This window comes from Convolutriloba macropyga, chromosome 5, assembly GCF_964194025.1.
Source record: "Convolutriloba macropyga chromosome 5, txConMacr16.3, whole genome shotgun sequence".
NCBI classification, from domain to species: domain Eukaryota; kingdom Metazoa; phylum Xenacoelomorpha; order Acoela; family Convolutidae; genus Convolutriloba; species Convolutriloba macropyga.
The window spans coordinates 10,082,248-10,108,233 of NC_134472.1; the positions used below are offsets into that span (position 1 = coordinate 10,082,248).

The window sequence follows — 25,986 nt, forward strand, 5'->3', positions numbered from 1 at the left end:
CTTGTTGTTGTTGCTGCGATGGCGTGAAAGCGAATTGTTCACTACATCATGCCATATAACTAGGCGCTTCTTATCATGAAAGAAATGACTCAACTGGAACTGCGCTGTTTTTCGGAATTTCAAAGCGTTAGGGTTGAAACTTAAACCCGGTAATGCGTAAACGTTACGTTTGTAACGATTTTAATTTAATTGAGGCGCAGTTTTTATGGCGTGATGAAGTGAACTTGCAGCTAATATGAAAACCATATAATGTTTTTACAACATAATTGATTTGAGCTTTGCTCAAATTCCGAACCTTGATGTTAAATGCACGATTTTCACGAGTTACCAAGAATAGGCGCTTATTTGCAAAAAAATCAGTTATCTGATTCTTTTTTTTCAGAATTTGAAAATTTTGACCAAACTCTTAATTCTACCCTTTTTTGTACAAATGTTCGATCAGCCATCTATCAACCCTTTATATAAATTTTTTGCAAAATTTCATCAAGTTTGGTCAATTTTTTCAAACTTTTTTTTTTGCTTCGCGAGATATAAGGTGTATACAAATTTTTTGCAATTCAGAGATACCAATACGTACTACTGCTAATTGTTCAACTATTGGCCAATTTTTTTTCAAATTTGATGAATTTTTTCTTTTGACAAACAAAAAAAATGGGTTAGGTTATCGGTGACCAGGGGGAAAATAACGGATTAGAGGAAATGAAGCCAAAAAAATAAGGGGGGTTACTAGATTTGCCGGTTTCTATAATATTAATTTAAAGCATCACGAATTTTTGGAATAGTCTTAGAGTTTTTTGGAAATGCTAGTGTTCCGTGTGCACTTTTCAAAGTCCAACACTTTGAATCAGGGCTGTGGTTAGTCTCGCTCAACTCGTCTGCTCCGTCTGTCTTGTCCCTCTTCGTCCACTTCAAATGTCGGGAAACAGCAGTTTCTTTTGGGCAACTTTTGGGGTAGACTCATCTAATTTCCGGCGCGGCGGCTTCACCCGCGTAAAACTGCACTCAATTGTACCAAAAGTTGCAACCAATTAGAACGCAATTGAAGATTGCGCCAGAAGCGGATCCAGTCGCACTCGTAACTGGAGTTGGAAAGGTTGTGGGTACACTGGAAAGGCAAGCGTAACTATGCGAACTTTCACTCCACAAGTAATATTTCCAATCAACAGCTTTAATGGAACAATTTCGTGTTCGATAAGGGCAGAACAATTCATTCAACATAAGGAGACAAAACTCAATGTAATGACTGTTATTGTGGTGGCGAATTGTTAATCAAGCTATGCGAGTTCACACCGGCCGTTCGTTTCCGAACAAGGTCTATTCGACCGGAAAGCAAGAAAGCTGAATTTAATACTGAAATTCGAAAATCTAACTATCGTTATACTTGCTCGTAGGAAGAGCAAAGTACAGTTATTTTCATCCCGTATCGCGGCACCAAAAATATAGCTGAAACACACTATCGAATACGTTTAATTCTCAAGCACGATAAAGGCAACTGTGTATAAAGTAACATCAAGGCAAAAAGGCATCGTTTACTTACAGGCAAATCTAGCTTAATCTTTTTTAGCAGGTAATTGTCTAAGCTCAGATTGGTCACCAACACATTTTCGAAACATAAAAATATTAAGCCTACAAAGAGCGCAATCGATTTTGTATATTAGTAGACTTAACGAAAATTGTGTTGAACGAACTTTTTCTGAGCTTTCTATGCATATTAGATGTTAAATGGTTAAGAAATTACGTAATCTTTTGTTCATTTCTCACTTTATTCAAATAGCGCATTTCAATCCTCGCTGCTCGTTTATTTACTCATCGTCGCACGGTTTCAAATGAGATAAAGATATTCAATCATTTGTCGCATGATTGCAGGTCAAAAAAAAGATATTGAACAATCGTCGTACGATTGCAATTCGAGAAAAGATATTTTCTCTCTGATAATGTTTATTTACTTAGTAACAACAACCGAACATGGGATTAGTCGATTATATAACTAAATGGCCTGTGGGACTTGATATGAAACTATCACAACCGAACATGGCATTATATTTTCCACAAATATTTTAAATCATCCTTCTAATAGCGACTTCTAATTTGTTATCGGATAATTGAACGAAAAGATCAAAGAGCACTGGGTAAGTTGGTATTGGGTAAAATGACATTGGGTAAAATGGCAATGGGTAAAATGGCAGGTTGGCTAAATTAGCGTAGGGTAAAATGGCATTGGGTAAAATGGAATTGGGTAAATTGTCATGTAACCCTTTAATTGAAAGCTTCAAAGGAAAAACTACAAGAAGCTTTCAAAAAGGAAATCTCATCTACAAACTGTTACTAAGTGCGGTGTTCTCTCATTCTCCCAATAAGTGATCGTTTTATAAAATAAATAAATGTGTTTCTGCGTAATTGCAGCATTAAGCTTTCAATCTGCAGTGTTTTAACAGTAGCCTGTTCTCCGCTGTCCTTTTTCAATTATTTCAGACTTCATTTGGTGAGCATGAATGCTCTTTTTGGTGACTATGGCCACTTTTTTGCTTCTGAAACTTTCACGTGTTACCATTATTGCAGCCAACATTGGTCAGGCTATGGTCAACCTGAAGCTATGGTTAAGTATGAGCTCATCCTTACACAGACAGCTTCACGGAGGCAGGAATTGAACTTTCAATCATTGGCGTGTGAATCTGGCAATATTTTTGGTACTTTCCTTATGGCTGCTCAAACAGTTTTTGAATTTAGAAAAAGTCCAATTTGATTTTGAGGTAAAGCAGGAGTGGCAATCTTAGCCCCAACAAACGTACCGGATTTTTTTCTAGACGTTCTTAACGGCTTAGTTTTTGCAAAGAGCCTTTGATGTATCGGGTTGAAAGTATTATGGGGATTGTGTGAAGCAATTGTTGAACACTTAAATCACTAATACGCTGTCTTCAGCCTATACGAGCCTTAACCTGAAATTCCGATTGAAAATATACTGTTGATCGTCAAAAGTTTTTCAAAAAGTTTTTCAAATGAAGTTTGTTCTGAAATAGAACTTCATGCAAGAAACTGAAAAAATCTGACTTTTTCCGTTTGTGCCACCAGCTTAGTGGCTGCATATTATTTGCACCCCCCAGACGCACGGGCCATATTTTTATATAATGATTTACTATGTAAAGGCACGTGCTCTGTAACTGGGGTGCACATAACGTACTGGGGGGGGGGGGGGGGGGTTTACAAACGGAAAAGACCCAAAAAAATGATAAACCGCCGGGGTAAATCCCCATTTCCTATCAGGATCGTCAACAGAGTTCCAAAAAACGGGTCGGGGCAAATTAGAAAAAGACCTAAGAATAACGATTTTGTTTTAATTGTTTACTATGTAAGTTGCATGTTCTTCAATCCTATCGATGCTCGTTCGACATATTCTGGAGTCATTTATGATAAGAGCTCGGTATAGTCCTGTAAATTTTTGTTTTATCAACTTTTTTCTTGAGTTTATTGCACAGAACTTACAAGTTCGTTCCTATGCTGAAGCTTTCCTGGCAAAAATCTTACCATGATCTTTGAAAATTTGTCAAATTTCAAAATTGTGCTTATCAAGGTGTTTCAAGTTTCGATTCACTGGGCATTTATTGATAGCAAAAACAACTTTTTGAGAATGTGAAAATAACATTTATTGTTTATATAAATAACCAATAAATATACGCTACTGTTATTTGGAAGTTCAACATAAATCGCAAACAAAACATTAACTCAAAATTGGTTTCAATATCAAATAAAGTTCCGCAATCGAATGAACTAATTATCGGTGTCAGTGCATAGAAAGGGTACAATTCCAAAATGCATTGGGCAAAATGATTTGCCCGCTCTTAGCGACTGCCATTCGTTAGCTCGTTCCACGTGAACAAAACCTGAAGTTGAAGATTCGGTAGCAATCCGAACCGAAGATGAAAAAGCCGAACTGTCACTGTTACCCGAAGTTGAGCTTTTCCGAGCATCAAGTACCGATTGGCTTATGTTGTTTTCGGCATCATTTGCGGACGAGACAAAAAAGTTGCCAAAAGGCATTGCTTGATTCTGATCGGCGGAGCCAGCTGCGGGTTCTGATCCCGAGAAGAGTTTGCGTCTTTTGTCTAAGGATGGAACACTGTTCGTGTCCCATTCGCGGAGAATTGGAGCCGAAGCGGTTCCGCTGTTGGAGCGTTCCTTCTCAGATCCGGAGGATGACGAGCAGTGCTCCGAGTGGGGGTCTATTATGTCCAAAAGTGAATGGGCACTTTTTGTTTTCACACCTGAAAACAGAAGCCATCATTATATTTTCAGTCATACTTGGGGTATCATATATACCTGGGGTGTCATATATGAGGTGATTCAAATCTTTCAAGGTGTGAATCTTAGCAACAAAATAAAGAAGACCTCAATGCATAGCAAGGTCGATAGAATTCAAGGGAAATATTTCACGCCTTTTAATGATGATTAAGAAAATCCGATTAAATTCAAATCTTACATAAATCTTGAAAAAATTTAAGATCTTGAACTACCGGAACTTCGTGTCACAAACAATCAATGCGATGCTAATTTCTTGATGCTGGGATTTTTATGACTCGAAGAGGAGTATTGGTTGAGCGTCTTTCTTTGATCGGTAATTTTGTTGGAGTGTATTTGAAACAGGAAGTGAAATGCGTGAAAACAAAGTGTTTAGGTCAAATTGCTGAAGAGCAGAGAGAAGAAAAGGTGGTTTTCTGTTCACGTTGTACTTTTAAGAGAGCGAGAAAAGTACGTGTGAAAAAATTTTCGTTGAGCGAGCGAATTTTTTTGACCGTGCGGCATTTTGAAAGCAGTTTTTTAGTTTAAATCCAATTTTCTGTCAAAGATGTTTGTATCGCTAACCCAAACTAGTAATAGTCCGTTTGAAAGCTTTTTGACCAACTGAATAAAAAAAATGATGCTTGTTTCAATTTCGAGAGCTATTTTTACGATTTCGCCGTGTTGTACGCTTTTTTAGAAGTTTTTGTATTCTGCTTCAAAATTTTTTTTAGGTTTGGGGGAGTTCTGTGGTTCAAATAAACTGCTCTGGTGGTCTTGGTTGGCTTTCATTAGATTTTTTTTGATATTGAGTTGTTCTTTGAAGATACTTTATTATTTTAAGCAAATTTTGGCCTAATTTTGTCTGCTTTTTAAGTTTTTTTGAATATCTGTGCTCATTTTAAACTTCTCGCTATAGCGTTTCTTGTTCTATTTTTAGGTTGGAGCTATAGCTTTTGTCCTAAAAGTCGCCATTGAGGGTCAGAGAGGGCGCATTTCATTGAAATAAATGTCAAATTTATTTTTTGGGGTTCTTTTTATCGTGCTTTGCATTCTTCGTTGTTTAATAAGTTTTCGCCTGATGTTGGGCGCGTAATTACCTGAACAGAAGCAGTAATAACATATTATTCGACAAATACTTGGTGGAACTAGCATTTTAACATTTTGTGGATAATTTTGTTCAAATGTTTTGTCGAAAATACTTTTATTTTCTACATTGTTCTCCATTTTTTTCTTTCCTCGGTTTTCTCTGTATGAACTATTTTGTCGCTTTTTCAATCAATTGGTAGTGGTTTATTGAGTAAGAACTTTTTGTGTGGAAAGATTTTTGCCAGTAGTTTTTTTGGAGCCGCAATTTGTCATGAAATTTTTTCTCGGATTTTTTATCAGTTTTTGTTGTCAGTTACTTTTCCATTGTTAATTTGCCTGTTACTGTTACAAATTGATTAGCAGAGGTTCATTCTGTTAGTTAGGGTAGTCAATTTTCTGCTCCGATTCGTTTCCGGAAGTCTTCCGGCTATGTTTTATTTTTGCGAATAAAATCTTACCAGACTTAACAGAAACTATTTTTAGATGGCAAACGCTACTACCAGGTGATGCGTGTTTTTTTGAAAACGAATAGATAGAAATCTGATATACCGGCTGTTCGATGAAACTCTCCGCCAAACCTTATCTTGAGTTGTAAAAAAAATTGATTTCAATTTTTAAATGTTCAACGCGAGCATAATACCGCGGCTTGTTGACAATAAAATTTAAAAGTTCAGCGGAAGCAGAATATCATACCATGCAAAGATGATTGCTGTTGTGACGCAAGTTGGTGTTGAGTATTTGGGCTGAGGTGGTGGGCTGTCGGGGCAACTGAATGGGAAGGGGGCGGGGGCAGTGGGAGTGGTGGTGACTCATCCTGGAGAATGCTGATGATGGAAGAGGCCTCCCTGAATATTTGGAGCTGTTTCAACTGACTCACGGCCTCCTGGTCCAACTGGCAGTAATTGCTACCCACCCACTTCTCAATACACTCAAAGTCCACACTTAGTTGGTATGCACCTACCACTCTGTAATCAATACGAGAAACTAAAAAATCGGATCTTTTCCGTTTGTGCTCACCCCCCTCCCAGTAGGATATGCACCCCCAGTTACAGAGCAAGTGTCTTTACACAGTAAATCTTTATGTAAAAATATGACACGTGTGTTTAGGGGTGCAAATAATATGCACCCACTAAGCTGGGGGGCACAAACGGAAAAGATCCACAAAATCTTTGTGATTCATATGCTTGATTTCTCTAAATGAGTTCAAAAAAAGCTCCCTCGAGTCGCAAATCAATCAAATTAAATTGCACGCGCTAAACCAAAACAACATCTTACACTGCTAGTTCTGATACAAACAGATTAACTGATATTTCGCACCCCAAAATCGAGTGTTAAGACTATCGCGGCTCACGTACCAGGTAAGGTTGACTGATTAGGGTTATTTTTACAACCTTAAGGATTAGCAAGAGAAAACAATTTATTTCTGCGCATGTCGTAGACGTACCTATTGCCATTTTCTCTGTGCCGCCTAACTCATTATTCTTATAAAAGGAGAAATTAATTTCAATTATATCGATACTCTAAGAATATTCAAGTAGTCAAAGTATTAATACTCTGATTCAAATCTGATTTCCCGCGAAATTCAAAGCTTTAACTTTATTCGTTCAAGTATCCTGCATTTATTCAACATGGCATAACTCGATAAAAGATGATAAAATTGTCCCCCGATTGGCTATGCCTTTCAGGCCATATCAATACTTCAGCAGTCCGTAGGACTTGATATTGATTTATTATAACCGAAAATGAGAATAGTTTACTCTTACTCTCATAGTTTGTTTTAAAGCTGATCATATCTAGGTGAAAGTTTACACCCATCAAATTTTTTCAAAAACTTTACTTAAATGCTGACAATGTCGCTTTAAGGATGATTTTTTGTCAACCCGTAAAATATGCGAATTATAGGTCTTTTGATTTTTTCCTATTATGGTCTCTGGAACCTATCGACCCACACTATCAAAAACCGTTATCAGATAACATGTTATTGATCGTTATTGGATCACTAATTTAATTGTTAATTAATTACAGTAATTAATTTTTAAAAATTCTCACCTTAATTACTTGGGGAGAGAAATAAATATTTGAGCCTACAACTATAGCTTTAGAAACATCTAATGTGCTATATGAGACAATATTCTAATGCATTCAGATCATATACAAAAAGTTTCCGACTTCAGTATTCCTGCAACTTCGTATGAACGTAAGTTTGCCCTTGTTAACAACATTGAACTAACATACTATAGTATGTATTAAAAATCATCTTTCAAGATGATTCAAATCCTGCAATAATATTGCAAGAAGAATGGAAGTAGTGTGTATTCCCTTCCACGATTTCTTGTAAGATTTTGAATTCTTTGATACTTCTAGGTTACTAACGTGAATCTGACTCTGTTATATAGAATGTGGTCCATCCATGTCTGGAAGAGGGTCCTCAGTAGAGTGGACATTATCTTCACCTGAGAGTTCACCCTCAGCACACAAGCTGCCCTCCCCACTGGCTCCACTATACTCACTATTGCCTTCTGGGCATACTCCTGTGGCTTACCACCTCCAACCCCGCCCATGCTACCACTCAACAATCCAGCTAAAAATTACCATCTAAATTTTCATACAGCACATGAAACTTTCAGAACAGGCAGATGAGAACAGGCTGCTGTAGGCCTAATGCTGTTCCACTGCAATAACGCAGGAACCACAGTTATTAATATTACTATTATATTTCATTCGAGCTGCAATTTGGTATCTTCATTTGGCTCCATTCTGGCTCCTAGAAGTTAAGAAATTCAGTTTTGCCAATCTGGTTGCGAATTCGGAAAATTTCACCTTAGCAAAGAATGGAAATTTGCGGAATGGACTATTTCCAGACCCTGACTAACTGTAACTCACATTTAAACACCCTTATAATGATGTGAATAAATTATAAGGATACCCGGACCAAGCTCACATAAAAATTCAGTCATGAAAAATGGAAAAAAAAACGTTCTGTTTTTGCGCAGGCCATTACTCTGTTCATGCCCCATTTTTCAATTTGCAGACTGAATTTTATATATGTAAATCTTTATCAGTCCTATAAACACAAGCTTGATCATAAATTAAATGGAAACAAAATTTTGTGTACTCGGGGCAAAAGAAAACATCCAAAACACGCGTCCGACCGACGCAGTTTTTCGCGAAGCTTGCAGCTGCATATCAAAAAGGCATGTATCTCTTATCATGGGTACCTCTTTATTGAATAATTCTTCTTTTTCTTTCAGAGTCAAAGAATCTCTCATTCAATATTTAAACATTCCTTTACAGTCAAAATAAAGTATAAATTCCATATTATGAAAAGAAATTCAACATAAAAGTTGCATCAAAACTCAAGAGGCATAGTAAATAGAATTGGAGAGAACAAAAATTTGCCAACAAAATATAAAAAATATAAAAGTTCTCGGATCTTTTCCGTCTGAGCCCCCCCCCCCCCCAGTACGTTATGCGCCCCCAGTTATTGAACACGTACCATTACAGTAATTCATTATGTAAAAATATGGCATGTTCGTCTGGGGGTGCAAATAATATGTGCCCACTAAGCTAGGGGGCACAAACGGAAAAGATCCAAATTCTCTAATAAAACTTTTGGTTTTGTTCACCTGAACTCCTGGTTTTCCACACTTTGTTGAGAGGAAAGCTGGTTATCCAGTGGTTCTTACACACTGTTTCACACTGCTCACGCCACATTTTCTCAGAATCAGCCGCGAGCTTGTGCAGCGTCTAAATATATGGATAAATTACTAAAACAATTTAGACATTCATTTAATAATGGTAATATTATTTGTTCTAATGTCCTTTGTCAGTCAAATCTTTCATTTTTTTTTGTTTAAAATCTTATATTTGGGTTAGGGAACGGTGAAAGGGTTACAAAATAAATATGGCTATCTAACAAGAACGTAAGAATGATATTACGTCACAATCGAGAAGCAAGAATATAGGCCAGACAGTTGATCAAAAACAGTAAAATTGTGAGACAAAGATAGAAAATCAACTAATCTCATTGGCTCACAAAACGCTATTTGAGAATTTGATGTCAACAAAATTTACCCAATTTCATTTTACATCAGGTCATTATACTCAATGTCATTATAGACAATGCACTTTGATATTGTCGTTCAATAATCCGACTACAAACTAGCAGTCGCTATTAAATTTATGTCTTAACATACTTAAATGCCATGGCCATGCGTCAGCGGCCCATGGAACTTGATATCACAACCAAATTATCCGCCTGAGTATGTTAATACGTCTAATAGCGACTGCTAATTTTTAGTCGGACCATTGAAAGAAAATATCAAAGTGCATTGGGCACAATGGCAGTAGTTATAAATTTATTGGGTGTCATTGCATTAGGTGTAACCGCATTGATCATCAATTTCCTGTAACTGGTCGGCTGAAGCATAACAAAACGTTGGTAATAAACGAAGAGAGTAATAAAAATATTTTCTCTTTTCTCCTCTCTCGTATGTTTGTCAATCATGTCCCCATAAACGAAAAGGGCTATTTAGAAAGTTCTATCACTACCTGTGCTAAGTACAGGCAAAACCAATTCTACTTTTTAGTACAGGTTCACACTCTATCTTAAAAGACTGGGAATATTAATAATATATTGATTTATAAATCAATAAGATTAGAGAATGCTGATTACAAAATGATAATTACAGAATGATGATCAGTGTAGAAAAAAATTCTCAGTTCTGATTGGCCTTTTGTGAAAATTCTGTTTTTGTAGAGTCTGTTGAAGCGAAGTTATATGCGCTAATTCTATATATGAGTTTTTGGTTACACGACAATTTCCCCAAAACATTATCCCTAATTCCAATATGGCCAATACCATGATACAAAATTACATTATACCAAACGTCAATCGGTGTTGAGAATTTATCTCTCATCCGATCGGCATTCTTTAATCAGCAATCATCAATCAGCATTCTCTATCCTGATTGATTAATAGATCAATATAGCATTATAATTTCCGGTCTTTTAAGACAAAGTTCGAACCTACACAAAAAAGTGGAACTTGCCTCAGCTGTGCGTTGCACAGGTAGACTTACATCCTTCCAAATAACTCTTTCTATTTAAGGGGACATGATTGCAAAACATTAGAGGATAGAAAAAAATACTTTTCCCGTTTTTTATCAACGTTTTGTATCGTTTCAGTCGGCCATAAAAAAAATCTTCGAACCAATTCTTTGAACAAAATTTTTTACGAACAATCCGCCTTTCAGTTTGAGAAGGTAAATTTCATGACCCATGTATAAAAAAAGCATGAAAACGTCAGAAATTCAAACAAGTTTGACGATTTGAAGCATCAAAATTGATTCGCGAAATGAAAAATCTTAAAAAGTCTCTCCGAGTATAGATTCAGTTTCTCAAGAGCTTCTCCTTGAAACTTTTTTCGAATCTTTCGGCAAAAGGTATTAATTAGCCAGCATATAAATATCACAAAATACAAACCCAGAGTAGCATAAAGTTCCTAATTCCATTATAATTTTGGAGGTTGGAACAATTACTACCTGGTTTAGATTTCGACTTTTGAAAAGACCATGCTCAACCAGAAAATGCTATAAAAATACCACGCTCAACTCGAGGAAAATGCTAAACGGTCCAAACGGTCCATAAAGTCTTTATCTCAACTTAAATGTTCATGTCAACTTTTACTTGACCCAAATTAATGAAAAAAACTAAAAAAAACTTGAGATGCGTTATTGTGCTTGCGGCTTGAGCAAAAAAAGTATGCGTGGTTTTTACAGCGGTGCGACTGTGGTAATCCGATTAACGAAGTTTCTGTCATTATTTTGGTTGTATTAAGAACATCATTTAATTGAAGAAAAAACAAGGGAAGAGGACGATTATTTGATAAACGAACAAGGCGACTCGGTTATGTGCGATCGCACATAAGGTTCCGACCCCGCTCATCCACAATTTTGGCATGATTGTCTACCAAATGAGGAACATAGAAAAACTCAGAAATTCAAGCACGTTTAAAAAAATTGGTGTATGAAAGAAAACATAGCCTCGAAAGCAATTAACTCAGTGGTGGAGTAAAAATGGTGCATTAGATTGATAGTATGTGCAAAAATTAAGAAAGCGAGTCAAGACCAACAGCAAAATCAAACAACAACAGCAAAAATTCATTACATCAAAAACTTCATATCCGGTTTAAAAAACAAAATTTTATAACAAAGTCAAAATAGCGTAAGATAAAACTGATATTAATCAAAATAACTTGTAATTCACCAGAAAAGATATGGGAGAAATCAATTAAAAGGCTTGGTAACAATTAGACAATAAACAACAAAAACAGTAAAGTTGAAAAATTCGCTTAATTTTTTTAAATCAATTAACTTCAAAGTAATGAAAACCATTAGAAATCAATGAAAATATCCCATAGGTGAACAATTACCAATGCTTCTATAGAAGGGATTAAGAATTGTTGATATTCAACTTTTTATGCGGTTACAAAAAGAACAACAAATAGACAACGAACAAAAAATCAATTAAAACTTGGCAGAAAAAGCTTTCGAAACCGTAAAGCCATTCCATCAAAATATGTTCCATTACACTTTTTGCGAGCACCGATACTGTATTATGTGACCTCTCATAAATGATGCTAAATAGCAAGTAGACAAAAATGAAAAAATGCGAAATTAAGTAACACTTTAATTTTTTTTCGAAAAAAAAATTTCAAAGACATGAACGCCATTTATTGCAGAACGAATTAAAAAAAGTTTTTGTCTATTCTTCCAAAGGAAGCCCTTGAGAATTGCAATTATCCAGAATATGTCTTACGTCTGCAAAAAGAACGTCAAACATGACAAAAATCAAAAATTAGTTTACTTTATTTTCCGTGTCGAAGCCAGTTAAGTCAATGAATTCTTACAAAATATTAGGTTGTGTGACACCAATCTCTTCTGAAACCTTCCTTTGCAACAAATTTGACACATTTAGCGTGTAATTAACGAGACAAGATAACAAACAGACAATAAAAGGAACAGAATTGCGAAGTTTAAAAGAGTTGTTTTTTTAAGATTGGAAAACAATTGTTTTCAGAGTCATGAAAGCCATCAGCTATCTACCAATATCAGAATATTGGCTAATCAATTCTTCTATTAAATACCAATGAAACCAGCTCAATGAACAGGAAATTTCATACGACTAAAAAGACAAAGTAAAACCGACAGTTAACGAAAAAATTTTAAAAAAAATTCAGATAAGTTCTTCGAGAAAGTAGTGTCGAAGACTTTAAAATCATAATCTATATCTTCAAGGATTTTAAGATTATCAATTTTGTCTTATTTTGAAAGTCAATAATTTTACATGTGAACTGTTAATAACGTGATAATGTGACAAAACTAGAAAACGTGAAAAATGGGCAAAAACATTTAAGTTAAAAAAGAATGTGAATTCTAGTAGTATCAAAGCCAGAAAATCATAACTTAAGGCGTAAAACCGCAATAGACATTGAATTTGATTTCAATAGAAAGAAAAAGCATTCTCTCATTGCAGGCAATAAGCTACAAGTTGACCAAATTAAGAGAAAAATGGAGCTAAATTTCAATAAGTCATTATTTACTTAAAAAATAAAATACTTTTAAAAGTATTTTAAAAGGACCATAAAAGGACCAGAAGCTTTCAAGTAATGAACTATATGCAAAAATGTGGAGCTAATTTGGAAGCCAATTGGATCTATCATTAGTGAGCTTTAGTTTGAAATGTTCTGTTATTTAATTAATGTAGAAAAGATCAAATTTTTTTAATAAAAAAGATCGACAGTTTACAATCCGAAATACTTTTGGATTATTCCATTTCAAGATTCGTCCAAACTAGCCCTGCTAATGCTATTTGGTCGTAAGGAACACTTAATTATTCGAAAGTTATAGATATTGATATTTTGTTAGTTAAAAAATCAAAAATAAATGCTGATAATCAACGAATAAATTTAGCAAAAAACGGCAAAGTTTTTATTAAAGAGCATTTTCAGCAGAATTTGAAGGAAAAAAGCCCCTTTTTGAGTCTATAAAGATTGTGTTAGTGGTGTTTGGGTCTGTAATTCCTGTAATATTAATCAAACTGGACTAAAAAAAACTTAATTCGTGCTGTTTTTGATGAAAAAGTTTTGATTTTGAAATATTTAGCCAGCTTTTTTCGACAAAAAAATTAATAAAAGTAACTTACAATGTTCTTTTCTCTTTACAAATAAAGATCAACAACTTTTTTTTAAAAAAAATAACAAATTTAAGCAAAATTGGCGAAGTTTTATTCAAAAATTCCGGAAAATGTGAATAAAATCTCACCGGAATTCACTCTATTTTCTCAAAATTCAAACCTCGATATTTTCCTGTAAAAAACGAAAATTAAAAAAATTTTTAATTCCATATTCTACGCTGGACAAGCTTTCTGGTGATACCAGTCTCAACTCTCTACGACGAATATATCGATCGGCCAAAATTCACGGAACAAAAAAAAACCCATTTGAGTATATAGTTCCTTCCCCCTCAAGAGGGGTCGGAACAATTAGAATTGACGAATTAGAATTGACGAACTAGAATTGACGAATTAGAATTGACGAATTAGAATTGACGAATTAGAATTGACGAATTAGAATTCAACTCTGTCTGTTCTGTGATATATTCCTCTGATTTTTTTTTTTAAAATTAAAACTTTGATTTGCTGCAGGTCATCTCTCAATGAAGTGACGCACGAGACTATAGAGTATTATTATAGGAACACATAGTTTGCAGAATTCAAATTTTTTCTGATCTTTACTCTGGTAGCTATTTTTCTATTTTTGTTCTAAGCATACAAAAGACCTTATTGCCACCTTTTGTCTTTCTTCCGCATAAGATGTGCAGTACATATCACTCGATACATGAACCACCTGAGTTGAGTTCACAAGTACAATCCAAGGGGGCGAAGATTTGCAAAAAAAAAATTGCGCCGCAGCACAATAGATTTTACAACATAAAGAACCTAGACAGCGCAAAATTTGGCTGCTCTTTGTTCAAAATGTTGTATCTATAGCAGAAACAATTTTGGTTCCATGTCAATTGACAAGGTGTGAAACAAATTAAGTGATTGTTCAATTAACCTGTAGCGAGTTTTTGAGCTGCAGGGCAGTAATGTGGAGAGGGATGAGGGATAGCGAGTTGGGAAGGGAAATGTTCAGCCGGTTGTCCAGGGGTGAGGTGGATCCATGGTTGCTCATAAGGGTCTCCACTGCCAACAAGTGTCGAGACACCAACTCCTTTATCATCTGGAGAAAAAAAACTTCTACCAGAATATTCTGTTTTTTTCTCAAAATATTTACCCTGCGAAGCTATACCGTACCTAGTATTGCCACGATGATCACATAAATAGTTCCATTCTTCAAAGAAAAGGAGTGATAGCTACTGGAATGGCCGGTTTTGAATCCTAAAGAAAATGTATGGGCGATTTTGAATCATCGGTTACGAAAACAGGCACTTTTTTGGGAAAATTCAGAAAAAGTATCAGAATTTTGGAACAAAATTGATGCAGATGACGTAAAAAACTTGTACCAAATCTTTTTAAAAACCTTATACTAGACAACAGAAAAGCAAAAAGCGTAATGACGAGTTATTAGAGAAATCATTTGAATTCAAAATGTTATTTATTTCGTTGGTTCTGACGATTTTTAAATCTTCCGTTGTACGTAGTTTTTAAATACCATAGTGTGTATTCTCAGCATCCCCTAATATTAGATAATAGCAGCAATAACTAGCACCGCCTCTTACTAGCCTTTATAAACCTTCATTTATGGAGAGAAGGAGCATTTTCACAAGCGTTAACAAAAGGAAAAATTTTGTGCAAGATGAGGAGGAAGTTGAATCAATCAATAAAGTTACTTCGATCGAGACAGTTGCTGAACACGAATTCAGCAGATTCGGAAGTAAATTTCTTTAACTAACAATAAGGTCAATATGGGCCATGTTGACATAGGACTGCACATTCCAGTTGAGAGTTGATTGGCTAATCTGGGAGGAGAACCAGGCAGAGTAGCAGCCAATCAGAGTAGAGCACTCTACCAGGTTGGGAGGGAGGACACTACTGCAGTTGAGAGCTGCTGCAGACAATTGGCTGCTGTTGGAGTTGAAAAGGAGAAGTGAGATACGAGTTGTTCCACTGCTTCCTCCCGAAGATTCACTCACACCTGTGAGAAGAGATCATCAAGAATATCAATGACTAAAAGAACATGAATGAAAAAACCATTGTTCCAATAAGGCTGAGGTTCTCATTCATGATCAGACATTTATCAACGCAAAGGGGATGAGGCGTTTTTATTCCAGGGTCGAGGACCGAAGTCAGAGCCTAACTATAGCTGCTCATGAGCTGCTGAAATTATGATGACTGTAAACAATTCATAATTATTACTGTTCTATGTGATCGCTAGGTGCGAGAGATCTGCAAATTTTGGCCTGTGTTCTGGATATGCTCCTTAAAGGCGTAATCGCACCAAGATCTTCTACATTACAGTAGAGAAGATCTGGGTGCCGAAGTAAGGAAGAAATTTAGTGAACTAATAAGGACAATGAGACAAAATTGAATCATAATAATTTTTTAGACAACTTTAAAGTTAGTGCTTTCAATTGCCGTCATGACGAACAGAAAAAACTTCTCATTACTATAATTGAATAAACGAATATTATTTTTTTATTATTTAATTGTAAGTAAAATTAATAATTTTATCTTTTGATGTTCAAAACTATTTCTTGTACACGTACCAGACAGATCAGCGGCATCTGGTTGTTCTCGGCTGATGGATTCGGCTAAGGAAATGCTCGGCTTGATGGCACCAATGACAAGTTTAGTAGTAGCACTAACATCCTCACCTACTGACATCACTCCAGATTTGTCACTCACAGCCGACACAAGAACACGTCGAAACTCTAAAAGAGTTAATCTTATTTAGTTTTGCTCTCAGAGCTCTTATATATCAAAACATTCTCAAGTATTCCTATACAGAAACGCGAAAAAACAAAGCTATTATTTTGACACCAAATCTTGATCAAACATGAAAAGTAGATAAAAGAACGCTTTGATAATAGAACCGAAGAATTCTCCTCTGATTTTAAGCACAACTGAGATGAGGTAGTTGAACAATCAATTTAAAAATTATTTTTCATTTAATATTTCAATTGGTGCCCCCCTCAGAAGGCAATAGAGCGGTACCTTTTCTTGTATTTTTCATCACACACATAGCTCAAAGAACAGTACGAAAGGAAATTGAAATAAAAATTGGTTACATTAGTTAAGAGTGAAAATTTGATTATGTGGATTTTAATATTTTGGTGAATGAGGATCTCCATTTGCGCAAAAATATTAAATTTTTGCCGGGCTCGTAATTCTATTTTCATAAACCTTCATTCAAATTTTCATAAAACATCTCCAAACATCTAATTGTTCCGACCCCTCTTGAGGGGGGAGGCACTTTATACTCAAATGGGCTTTTTTGTTCAGAAAATTTTGGCCGATCGATATATTCATCGTAGAGAGTTGAGACTGGTATCATTAGAAAGCTCGTCCAGAGTAGAATATAGAATTAAAAAGACTTTTTTCTTTTCGTGTTTTACAGGGAGTTATTGAAGTTTAAACTTCTGAGAAAAATGCAGTGAATTCCGCTGTTTTCCTTCACGTTTTCCGGAAATTTTGACTAAAATTTTGTCAATTTTGCCAAATATTTGTTAAAATTTTGAAAAGTTGTGTTGTTGATTTTCTTTTAAAGACAAAAAAATATTGTCGACTATTTTTATTTGAACTTTTTCTCAAAAATTCTGGCTAAATGATTCAAAATTCAGCCTTTTTCATCAAAAACAGCACAAATTAAGTTTCTTTTCTTCACTTTCATTAAATTTGAAGGAAGTACACCCCCAAAGACCACTAAAACAAACTTAGTAGACACAAAAGAGGGTTTTTCCTACTCCAATTTCAGTTGAAAGTGTTCTGGAATTAAAACTTTGCCGTTTTTTGCTAACTATACTCATCGATTGTCAAAAACACATCATTAACTTTTGATTTTTTAACTAACAAATTATCTATAATTATAACATTCCAGAAATTACCTGATCCTAATTGATGGACAGCAATAGCAGGACTAGTTTTGGACCAATCTTGGACTGTTACAATCCAAAAAGAATTCAGATTGTAATTAGTCGGTCTTTTAAAAAAAAATGATCTTTTTTATTTCAACTTAAGAACAGAACATTTCATCTCAAACCTCAGTAGCGATAGGTGCAATTGCCTTCCTAAGCAGATCTAAACTAATGCATCTAGTTTTCTGATCGAAAGTTTTTGGTCGTTTTGACTTTTAAAAATGTTTGATTTTTAAATAAATAATGGCTTATAGATCTTTGCCTCTATTTGTTTCTTAATTTGGTCAACTTGAAGCATAGAGTCTGATTTTTAATACAATCGATTTTATTTCAATTTAAGAACAGAAAATTTCATCTTAGAGCTGAATAGTGATAGGTCCAATTGGCTTCCTCAGCAGCTCCATTTTAATGCATCTAGTTTTTTTACTTGAAAGCTTATGGTCGTTTTGACTTTTCAAACTATTTGATTTTTAAATAAATAATGGCTTATTGAACTTTGCCTATTTTTTCATAATTTTGTCGACTTGTAGCCCAGTGTCACCAAAGAAAGAATGCTTCTTCATTCTACTGATTTAAAAATTAATCTCTGTTGCGGTTTTACGCCTTAGGTTACGGTTTTCTGGCTTTCATACTACTAGATTTAATATTTTTTAAATAATTTTGGGTTTTTGCCATTTTTCACGTTCTCTAGTTTTGTCACATTATCACGTTATTGAAGTTCTTATATCACATTAGTGGCATAAATTAACAAATCAAAATCTTTAAAGATAAATATGGTTCTAACGGGTTCGACACTACTTTCTCGAAAAATTTAATTGAATTTTTTATATTTGTCTTTAACTTTCGTTTTTACTTTGTCTTTTTAATCGTACGAAATTTTTTGGTACAACGACCCGGTTTCTTTGGCATTTCTTGGAAGAATAGATGTGCCGATGTTCTGATATCAGTAGATAGCTGATGCTTGTTTTCCAAAATAAAAAAAAAACACTTTTCAACTCCGCAATTTTGTTCCATTTTTGTCTGTTTGTTATCTAGTCTCGCTAATTACAGGCCAAACATTACTGTTTTCTTCGGAAGGTGTCAAAGGGGATTGGTGTCGCAATATCTAACGTTTTTAAAGGATTCGTTATAACTTTACTTCCTTCGACCCTGGTTTTTCACAAAAGTAAATTATTTTTTGATTTTTGACGTTCTTTTTGTAGACTTTAGGCATATTCTGAATAATTAAAGTTCTCAAGGGCTTCCTTTGGAAGAATAAACGAAACTATTTAATTCTTTCCTTTTCCAACTATTGGCTTTCCTGACTTTGGAAATAATTTTTTTTCGAAAAAAAAACAACCATTACTTAATTTTGCTTTTCTTCTATTTTGTCTACTTGTTTCCTAGTTTCATTAATGAGATGTCACAAAATACATTATCGGTGTCCGAAGAAGGTGCAATTGAACATACTTTGAGGGCCAAAGTATGACTTTACGGCTTCAAAAGCGTTTTCTGGCAAGTTTTATTTTAATTGATTTTTTGTTTGTTGTCTATTTGTTGTTCTTTTTGTAACCGAATAAAAAAAATGAATACCGACAGTTCTTAATTCCTTCTAAAGAAGCAATGGTAATTGTAGACCTATGAGATATTTTTGTTGATTTCTATAGGCTTTCATTACTTAGAAATTAATTGTTTTTAAAAAAATAGGCGATTAATTTCAACTTTACTGTTTTTGCTCTTTATTGTATAATTGTTATCAAGCCTTATTTTGGACTGGTCCCATATTTTTGTTGGTCAATTACAAGTTATTGTGGTTAGTTTCAGTTTTATCGGACGCTATTTTGACTTTGTTATTAAATTTTGTTTTTTAAAACGGGCATAAAGTTTTGATGTAATTATTGTTTGTTGTTATTGTTGTTTGATTTTGCTGTTCGTCTTGATCCACTTTCTTAACATTGGCATATCTCATCAATCTAATGCATCATTTTTACTCCACAGAGTTATTTGCTCTGGAGGCTATCTTTTCGTTTATACACCAATTTTTTTTGAAGAGTACTTGAATTTTTGGATTTTTCTATCTGTTCCTCATTTGGTTGACAATTATGCCAAAATTGTGGTTTAGCTGGGTCAGAACCTTATGTGCGATCGCCTAATATATAACAAATATAACCTTGTTTCGAATATATAACAAAACGAATAACAACCGCTGCCGCAATAATTTTATTCATTTTTCATTGCGATTACAACAGTTGCATAATATACTCAATTTTGTATTTGAATGGATTAATTCTTTACCACTCCTCATTTCACACCACTGTTCACATAGCAACAGTGGTGTGAAAAACGTTGTCTATAAAGATATTTTCATTTCAAAACAGATTTTTGCCATCGTTTTTTAATTTGGTACTATTGATTAGTCGCTTAAAACTTATTTCATCTTCAAGTTAACATCATAAACTTTGCTGATCTGACTACAAAATGAAGAGATACTTTTGATATTTTAAACAATCAGACTTTAAAATTTTTTTTACTTGTAAAAAGTTTCAACTTTTTGTTCCAGATCTTCAATCGATCTTGTGATTCTCAACAATTGCATTTCATTTTCCAATGCCAATGGAAGTTTTTGCAATCAAACCGGTGTATTAAAAGCGTTGTCGCATTTTTTTTATTTCACAAACACTTTTTATAGCAAAGTACTTTTGTTTGACTCTTCTCCTCAAATGATTTGAAAAAAAAAAACATGACTGCTTAAAAGTTCCTTATTTGGATAAATGGACTGGAACAAATAAAGAAAACCTCAAGAATGTCTCATTGATTGGTGCCGAGCTTCGTTGAACTCATCTTTGCTTCATTTCAACTCTACCTGATACACTCATCAATTTGCACATGCAAAAGTTGTTCTCTAATTAGGTTTCGTTGCGAATTACTAACTGTCACAATCTTCAGTTTCATATTACAATTTTCAAGAACGTCAAATAATAAATATATTTTGTATCAGCTCTTTGTCTAAATTCATGGCATATATCACTTCAAAACCTTGTAGTATTGTTGTTGCTTGCAAAGCAGCATAAAATAAACCGAGAGCTAGTTAGTCAAAACTTTGTGCAGCAGCAGTATGCCAGATCTGTCAAGCAAATTGAAGAACCATTCGCAAAAAACCATTTCGCCGTCTGTACACAATAATCGATATGCGAAGCGTGCCGATTGGCAAAAACTGACTTTTCCGCAAAATTAAAAATTCATTAGCTCATCATATTGATGCTGCTTCAACTAAAAAATCAGATGTGAATTTTTGCTAAAATAAAGCTCAAATCTTTACAGAAATTTCTCTATAATCGAAAAAACTCTTTCAGAAAGCTAACAAACACGCGACAGGCTTTCAAATGATTGCACTCATAAATCAAAAATTAGAAACAAAAATTAGAAATATTTACTTTCAAATATGGGATGGGAATTTATGTAACCTTGATCGGTGAAGATGTTGACAGCGGAGCAGTAGATGCTTTTGGATATGTGCTGGATCACACTTTTCAAAGCACCCCCACCGCCGGTTGTACTGCCCCCAATTCCATTTCCGCTTGACCCTGTCCCACTTCCGACTCCTCCCCCAACTGCACCACTGCTAAAGCCATCTAAACAGACGCAAATAAATATCTTCAATATGTTTCGTGGCAATTCGAGCGACATCAAGAAATATTTAGTCATACTGCCTTATGCTCAACGTTCTAAGATGTATAATTAATAACTTTTCAAAAACTTCAACTTCCAGTTAATGTTTTATAGTACAATGTTTAAATATACAATACGCGAATTTTCATTTGATTCAATCTTTCAGAGCCCACACTAACTATTGCAAAAACAGAGTCGATGAATCGTTATCACAACAAGGAGGCTCGGTAATGTGTGTCCCCACATAAAGTTCCGACCCCGCTCATCCAGATTTTTGGCATAATTGTCTACCAAATGAGGAACAGATAGAAAAACCCAAAAACTCAAGTATTTTTCAAAAATAGTGTATGAACGAAAAGATAGCCTCCAGAGCAAATAACTCAGTGGAGTAACAAATGATGCACTAGATTGATGAGATACCCATATATTAAGAAAGCGAGATAAAACGGACAGCAAAATCAAACGACAACAAAACATTATTTACATCTAAAACTTTATGTCCGTGTTAAAAACGAAACTTAATAAAAAAAAGTCAAAATAGCGTCGGATAAAACAGAAACTAACCAAAATAACTCGTAATTCACCAGAAAAGATATACGACACTATAAGGCTTGGTAACAATTGGATAAAAAACAAAAACGGTAAAGTTAAAAAACTCGCTTATTCTTTTTAAAAACAACTGATTTCAAAGTAATGAAAACCATGAGAAATAAACTAAAGTATCCCACATGTTTAAAACTTATAATGCTTCCATAGAAGGGCATTAAGAATTGTCGTTATTCATTTTCTTATTCGGTTACAAAAAGAACAACAAATAGACAACAAACAAAAAATCAATTAAAATAAAACTTGCCAGAAAACGCTTTCGAAACCGTAAAGCCATATATTGGCCCCGTAAAGCCATATATAAGCCCTCAAATTGCGGCTTTTGCGAACAAAGGTAATGCAGTACGTTACCTCTCAATAATGAGACAGACTAGGTATTAAGTAGACACAATAGAAGAAAGGGCAAAACTAAGTTAAACTTTTGTCTATTTAGAAAAATACTTCCAAAATAAAGAAAGCCATTTATTCCAAAAATGAAAATATTAAAAAGTTTCATTTAATCGTCTAAAAGAAGCCCTTGAGACCTCCAAATATCCAGAATACGTCTTATGTCTACAAAAATAATGTCAAGTTTGACTAGAATCAAAAATTAATTTTTTTTTGTCAAAAACCCGTGACGAAGCCAGTAAAGTCATTACGACTTCTTTAAAAACACCAGCTGTTTAATTAACGAGACTAGTTAACAAATGGACAATAAAAAGAACAAAACTGGGAAGTAAAAAAGAGGTTTATTTTGGAAAATAATTGCTTTCAAAGTCATGAAAGTCATCAGCTATCTACTAAAATCAGAAAATCGACTAATCTATTTTTCTGTGATGAGCTAATGAAAATTGTCTTGTTACAGGAAATTTCATACGACTAAAACGACAAAGTAAAAACGACAGTTGAAGACAATTAAAAAATTTTAACTAAAATCTTCAAGAAAGCAATGTCAAAGCCATTAAAAACACAATCTATATCTTTCAGGATTTTGATATGTTCAATTGTGCCTCATTGTGAACGCCAAAAATGTGATATGCGAACTGTTAATAAAGTGATAGTGTGACAAAATTAGAAAACGTGAAAAATGGGCAAATATCTAAAAAATTTGAAAATGTGAAATCTAGTAGTAAAAAAGCCAGAAAACCAAAACTGAAGGCGCAAAACCGCAATAGAGATTGCGTTTTAAATCGTTTAGAGAGACGAAGCATTCTTTCATTGCTGACACTATGCTTCAATTTGAGCAAAATGAGAAAAAAAATAGAGGCAATGATCAATAAGCAATTATTTATTTAAAAGTCAAACATTTTTAAAAGTCAAAAAGACCATAATATTTCGGTTAGAACACTTAATTTCTGGAATGTTATTGTTATAGATAATTTGTTAGTTAAAAAATCAGAAGTAAATGATTTGTTTTTGATAATCAATGAGGATAGTTAGCAAAAAACGGCAAAATTTTAATTCCAGAACAAATTCAACGGAAATTGGAGTGAGAAAAACCCTCTTTTGAGTCTACTAAGTTTGTATTAGTGGTCTTTGGGGGTGTACTTCCTGCAAAATTTAATAAAAGTGAAGTAAAGAAACTTGAATTTTGAAATATTTAGACAGAATTTCTGACAAAAATTTCAACTAAAAGTAGTCGACAATATTTTTGTCTTTAAAAAAAATCAACAAAACAACTCTTCAAAATTTTAACAAATTTTTGGCAAAATTGACGAAACTTTAGGCAAAATACCAGAAAACGTGCAGAAAAACAACGGAATTCACTCCATTTTTCTCAGAAGGTTAACCCTCGATAACTCCCTGTAAAAAACTGAAAAAAAAAATCTTTTCAATTCCACATTTTACGCTCGACGAGCTTTCTAATGATATCAGTCTCAACTCTCTACGATGAATATGTCGATCGGCAAAAATTGTCTAAACAAAAAAGCCCATTTGAGTATATAGTTCCTCCCCCATCAATAGGGGTCGGAACAAAAATTGTGGCGGTAGTTTCGGTTGCAAACTATTCTATCTCAAACTATTCTTGTTCAAATTATATCAATTTTCTGTTAAGGAGAGAACATTTAAAGACCTAATTAAGAAAAATAGAACCTTTGAAATCGCTCCTAAGCATTATGAACTCGTGAAAAAATTTTCATGAGAGCATAATGCTTAGGAACCATTTCAAAGCTTCCGTTTTTTAATGAGGTCGTACAATCTTCTCCCCTTAACAAGAAATTGAAAATTGATTTAATTTGTACAAAAATTGTTTTAGATAGTGCAGTTTGCAAACGAATCTACTGCCTCAATTGCTAAAAAACCTAAAATACACTTAATTAAAACCTCCTTAATGAGAAAATTTTCAAGACTAAAACGGGATGATTTAGTGCAAAAAAAATTGATGATTTATTTACAACATTATTATGGTTTAAATAAAATACAATAGATATTTCCATTTCTTCTCCTGGGTTAATTTATAAGATAGTTTATCCAAACCACTATTAATTTAAAAACACGCATTAGTTTGTTCACGCATATAGTTACTCTAGCTTATGCAAACAAAAAATGTTCACGGATCCGAGAAATAAAATTTGTATCCAAAAAAACATCCGTATGGTGCCTAAAAGATTAAACACACTAACCGTCGTTAGAAAGATGATGAAGCGACTTGCTCACAAACATAATTGCAGTTGTAGACAAGAGCCGCACATCACCCAAGCAGAATCTAGCCGACTCCACTGTCGTCCAGCCCGGCTCTCGGAAAATACGACTCAGTGCCTCTTTCAAATGCAGCCACAAAATATTCAAATAACGAGTTTTGAAATGATTCACAGCACTCGAAGTAGCAGAGTCATTCCATTTCACGCTCTTTCTCGGCTTTCTTGCCGAGACATTACTACCCGAAAAACTGACTTTAATGCTCTCGGATTGATCACTTTGATTAGCTTCTGTCAAGGTCAGCACAGGTGTTGTAGCAACATGTTTATTATTGTTTTGACCTTGATCTGATGACTGATGATCGGATGATTGGTTATTAATATCACTCCCGGTTTTAATCTTTGGTTTATAACAATCAATCGAAAACGAAGATTCCTGAAAATAGTACGATGCCTCGCTAATTCGTCGGTTTTTGAGTCGAGAAAGCTGGGCTATTGCATCTTGGGCTGAGGAGCTGCGGGGGGAGACATAACCCCCACCACCGGGCGAGCTTACCCCCGAACGCAAGTTGGTCTTTCTTAACATATTTGTATTTGTCGACAATGATGTCAAAATTTGGGTTGCAAAATTTTCCTCCATTTTAACGTATAGAAGCAAAGATGAAATGTGCTTTTGCATTAAGTGTATTGTAATACCGTCTTTTAAGTTATCATTACTTTCTCCTTCGTTCTGCGATTGCAGCATTGACCATTTATAATCTGATTGTTTATCTAGGTTAAGTAACTCGACAATTGTGTCGTTTGATGAAAAAATCTCGTAAATTAGCTCAGCCACCAGCGCCGACCTGGATTTGGAAATCTCGTTCAAAAGTCTGGCAAGATTGGGTTTATTAGTGATAGATAAAATTGGCAAACTACAGTCACTGGTTTGGGGGCTAAAAATGGGCAAATTGCACCAACCCATTGCATGTAACTGTTTTAAAAGCCCGCGTGACTTGGCAAGGTCAAGAATGATTCCAAACTCCTCGACACCACGTGTTATGTTCCACAGAATGTTTTCAGGTATCTGATGATAAGTCGTAATAGCAAACACATGAATACAGCTGTTGAAAAGATGGTTTAGCCACCAAAGCGCAGTTTGCATTAGAAAGTGAAGTTGTTTTCGAACTTCTTGAAGTTTCTGTAGGATTCGCCATCTGTAGCACTTCATCCAGTCACTTAGCAGAAGTTTATTTGTCAGACTGCTCCAGTGGGAGATGTGACCACGCATGTCATCGCATATTGCTACTAGACAATCGACTTTGCTATCTTCGGCTAAAACAAAACAAAAACAGTGTTTAATTTGCAGAATATAATATATATATATATATATATATATATATATATATATATAGAGAGAGAGAGAGAGAATAAAACAAATATAACACAGTATACCATCGAAGTTTATACTACATGCAGTACCCTGTGGTACCTACGTACCACATCACATACCATTAGTGCAGTGAATTAATACATAACCTATTGCAGTACGTTTATAGCCTCCTGTTTCATCCACCATTCAATCGTACCACGATTGACTAATCCAGTGACCGGTAGTTGTGGCCTTGAGCAAAACT

General features: G+C 34.5%; 1 protein-coding gene across 4 annotated transcripts in view; it reads right to left on the bottom strand.

Moving 5' to 3' along the window:
* Positions 1 to 3,616: 3,616 nt before the first annotated feature.
* Positions 3,617 to 25,986, bottom strand: part of LOC142339121 (uncharacterized) — a 127,336-nt gene continuing 104,966 nt past the window's right edge. For all 4 annotated transcript variants that reach the window (XM_075388862.1, XM_075388863.1, XM_075388861.1 and 1 more), the window contains exons 4-12: positions 24,356 to 25,684; positions 20,942 to 21,109; positions 16,131 to 16,295; positions 15,318 to 15,559; positions 14,480 to 14,644; positions 8,988 to 9,108; positions 7,735 to 7,942; positions 6,055 to 6,326; positions 3,617 to 4,259 (exon numbers count right to left, since the gene is read on the bottom strand). In XM_075388862.1, coding sequence (XP_075244977.1) covers positions 3,766 to 4,259; positions 6,055 to 6,326; positions 7,735 to 7,942; positions 8,988 to 9,108; positions 14,480 to 14,644; positions 15,318 to 15,559; positions 16,131 to 16,295; positions 20,942 to 21,109; positions 24,356 to 25,684 — 3,164 coding nt within the window. In that variant the 3' untranslated portion in view covers positions 3,617 to 3,765. The remainder of the gene's footprint in view (positions 4,260 to 6,054; positions 6,327 to 7,734; positions 7,943 to 8,987; positions 9,109 to 14,479; positions 14,645 to 15,317; positions 15,560 to 16,130; positions 16,296 to 20,941; positions 21,110 to 24,355; positions 25,685 to 25,986) is intronic.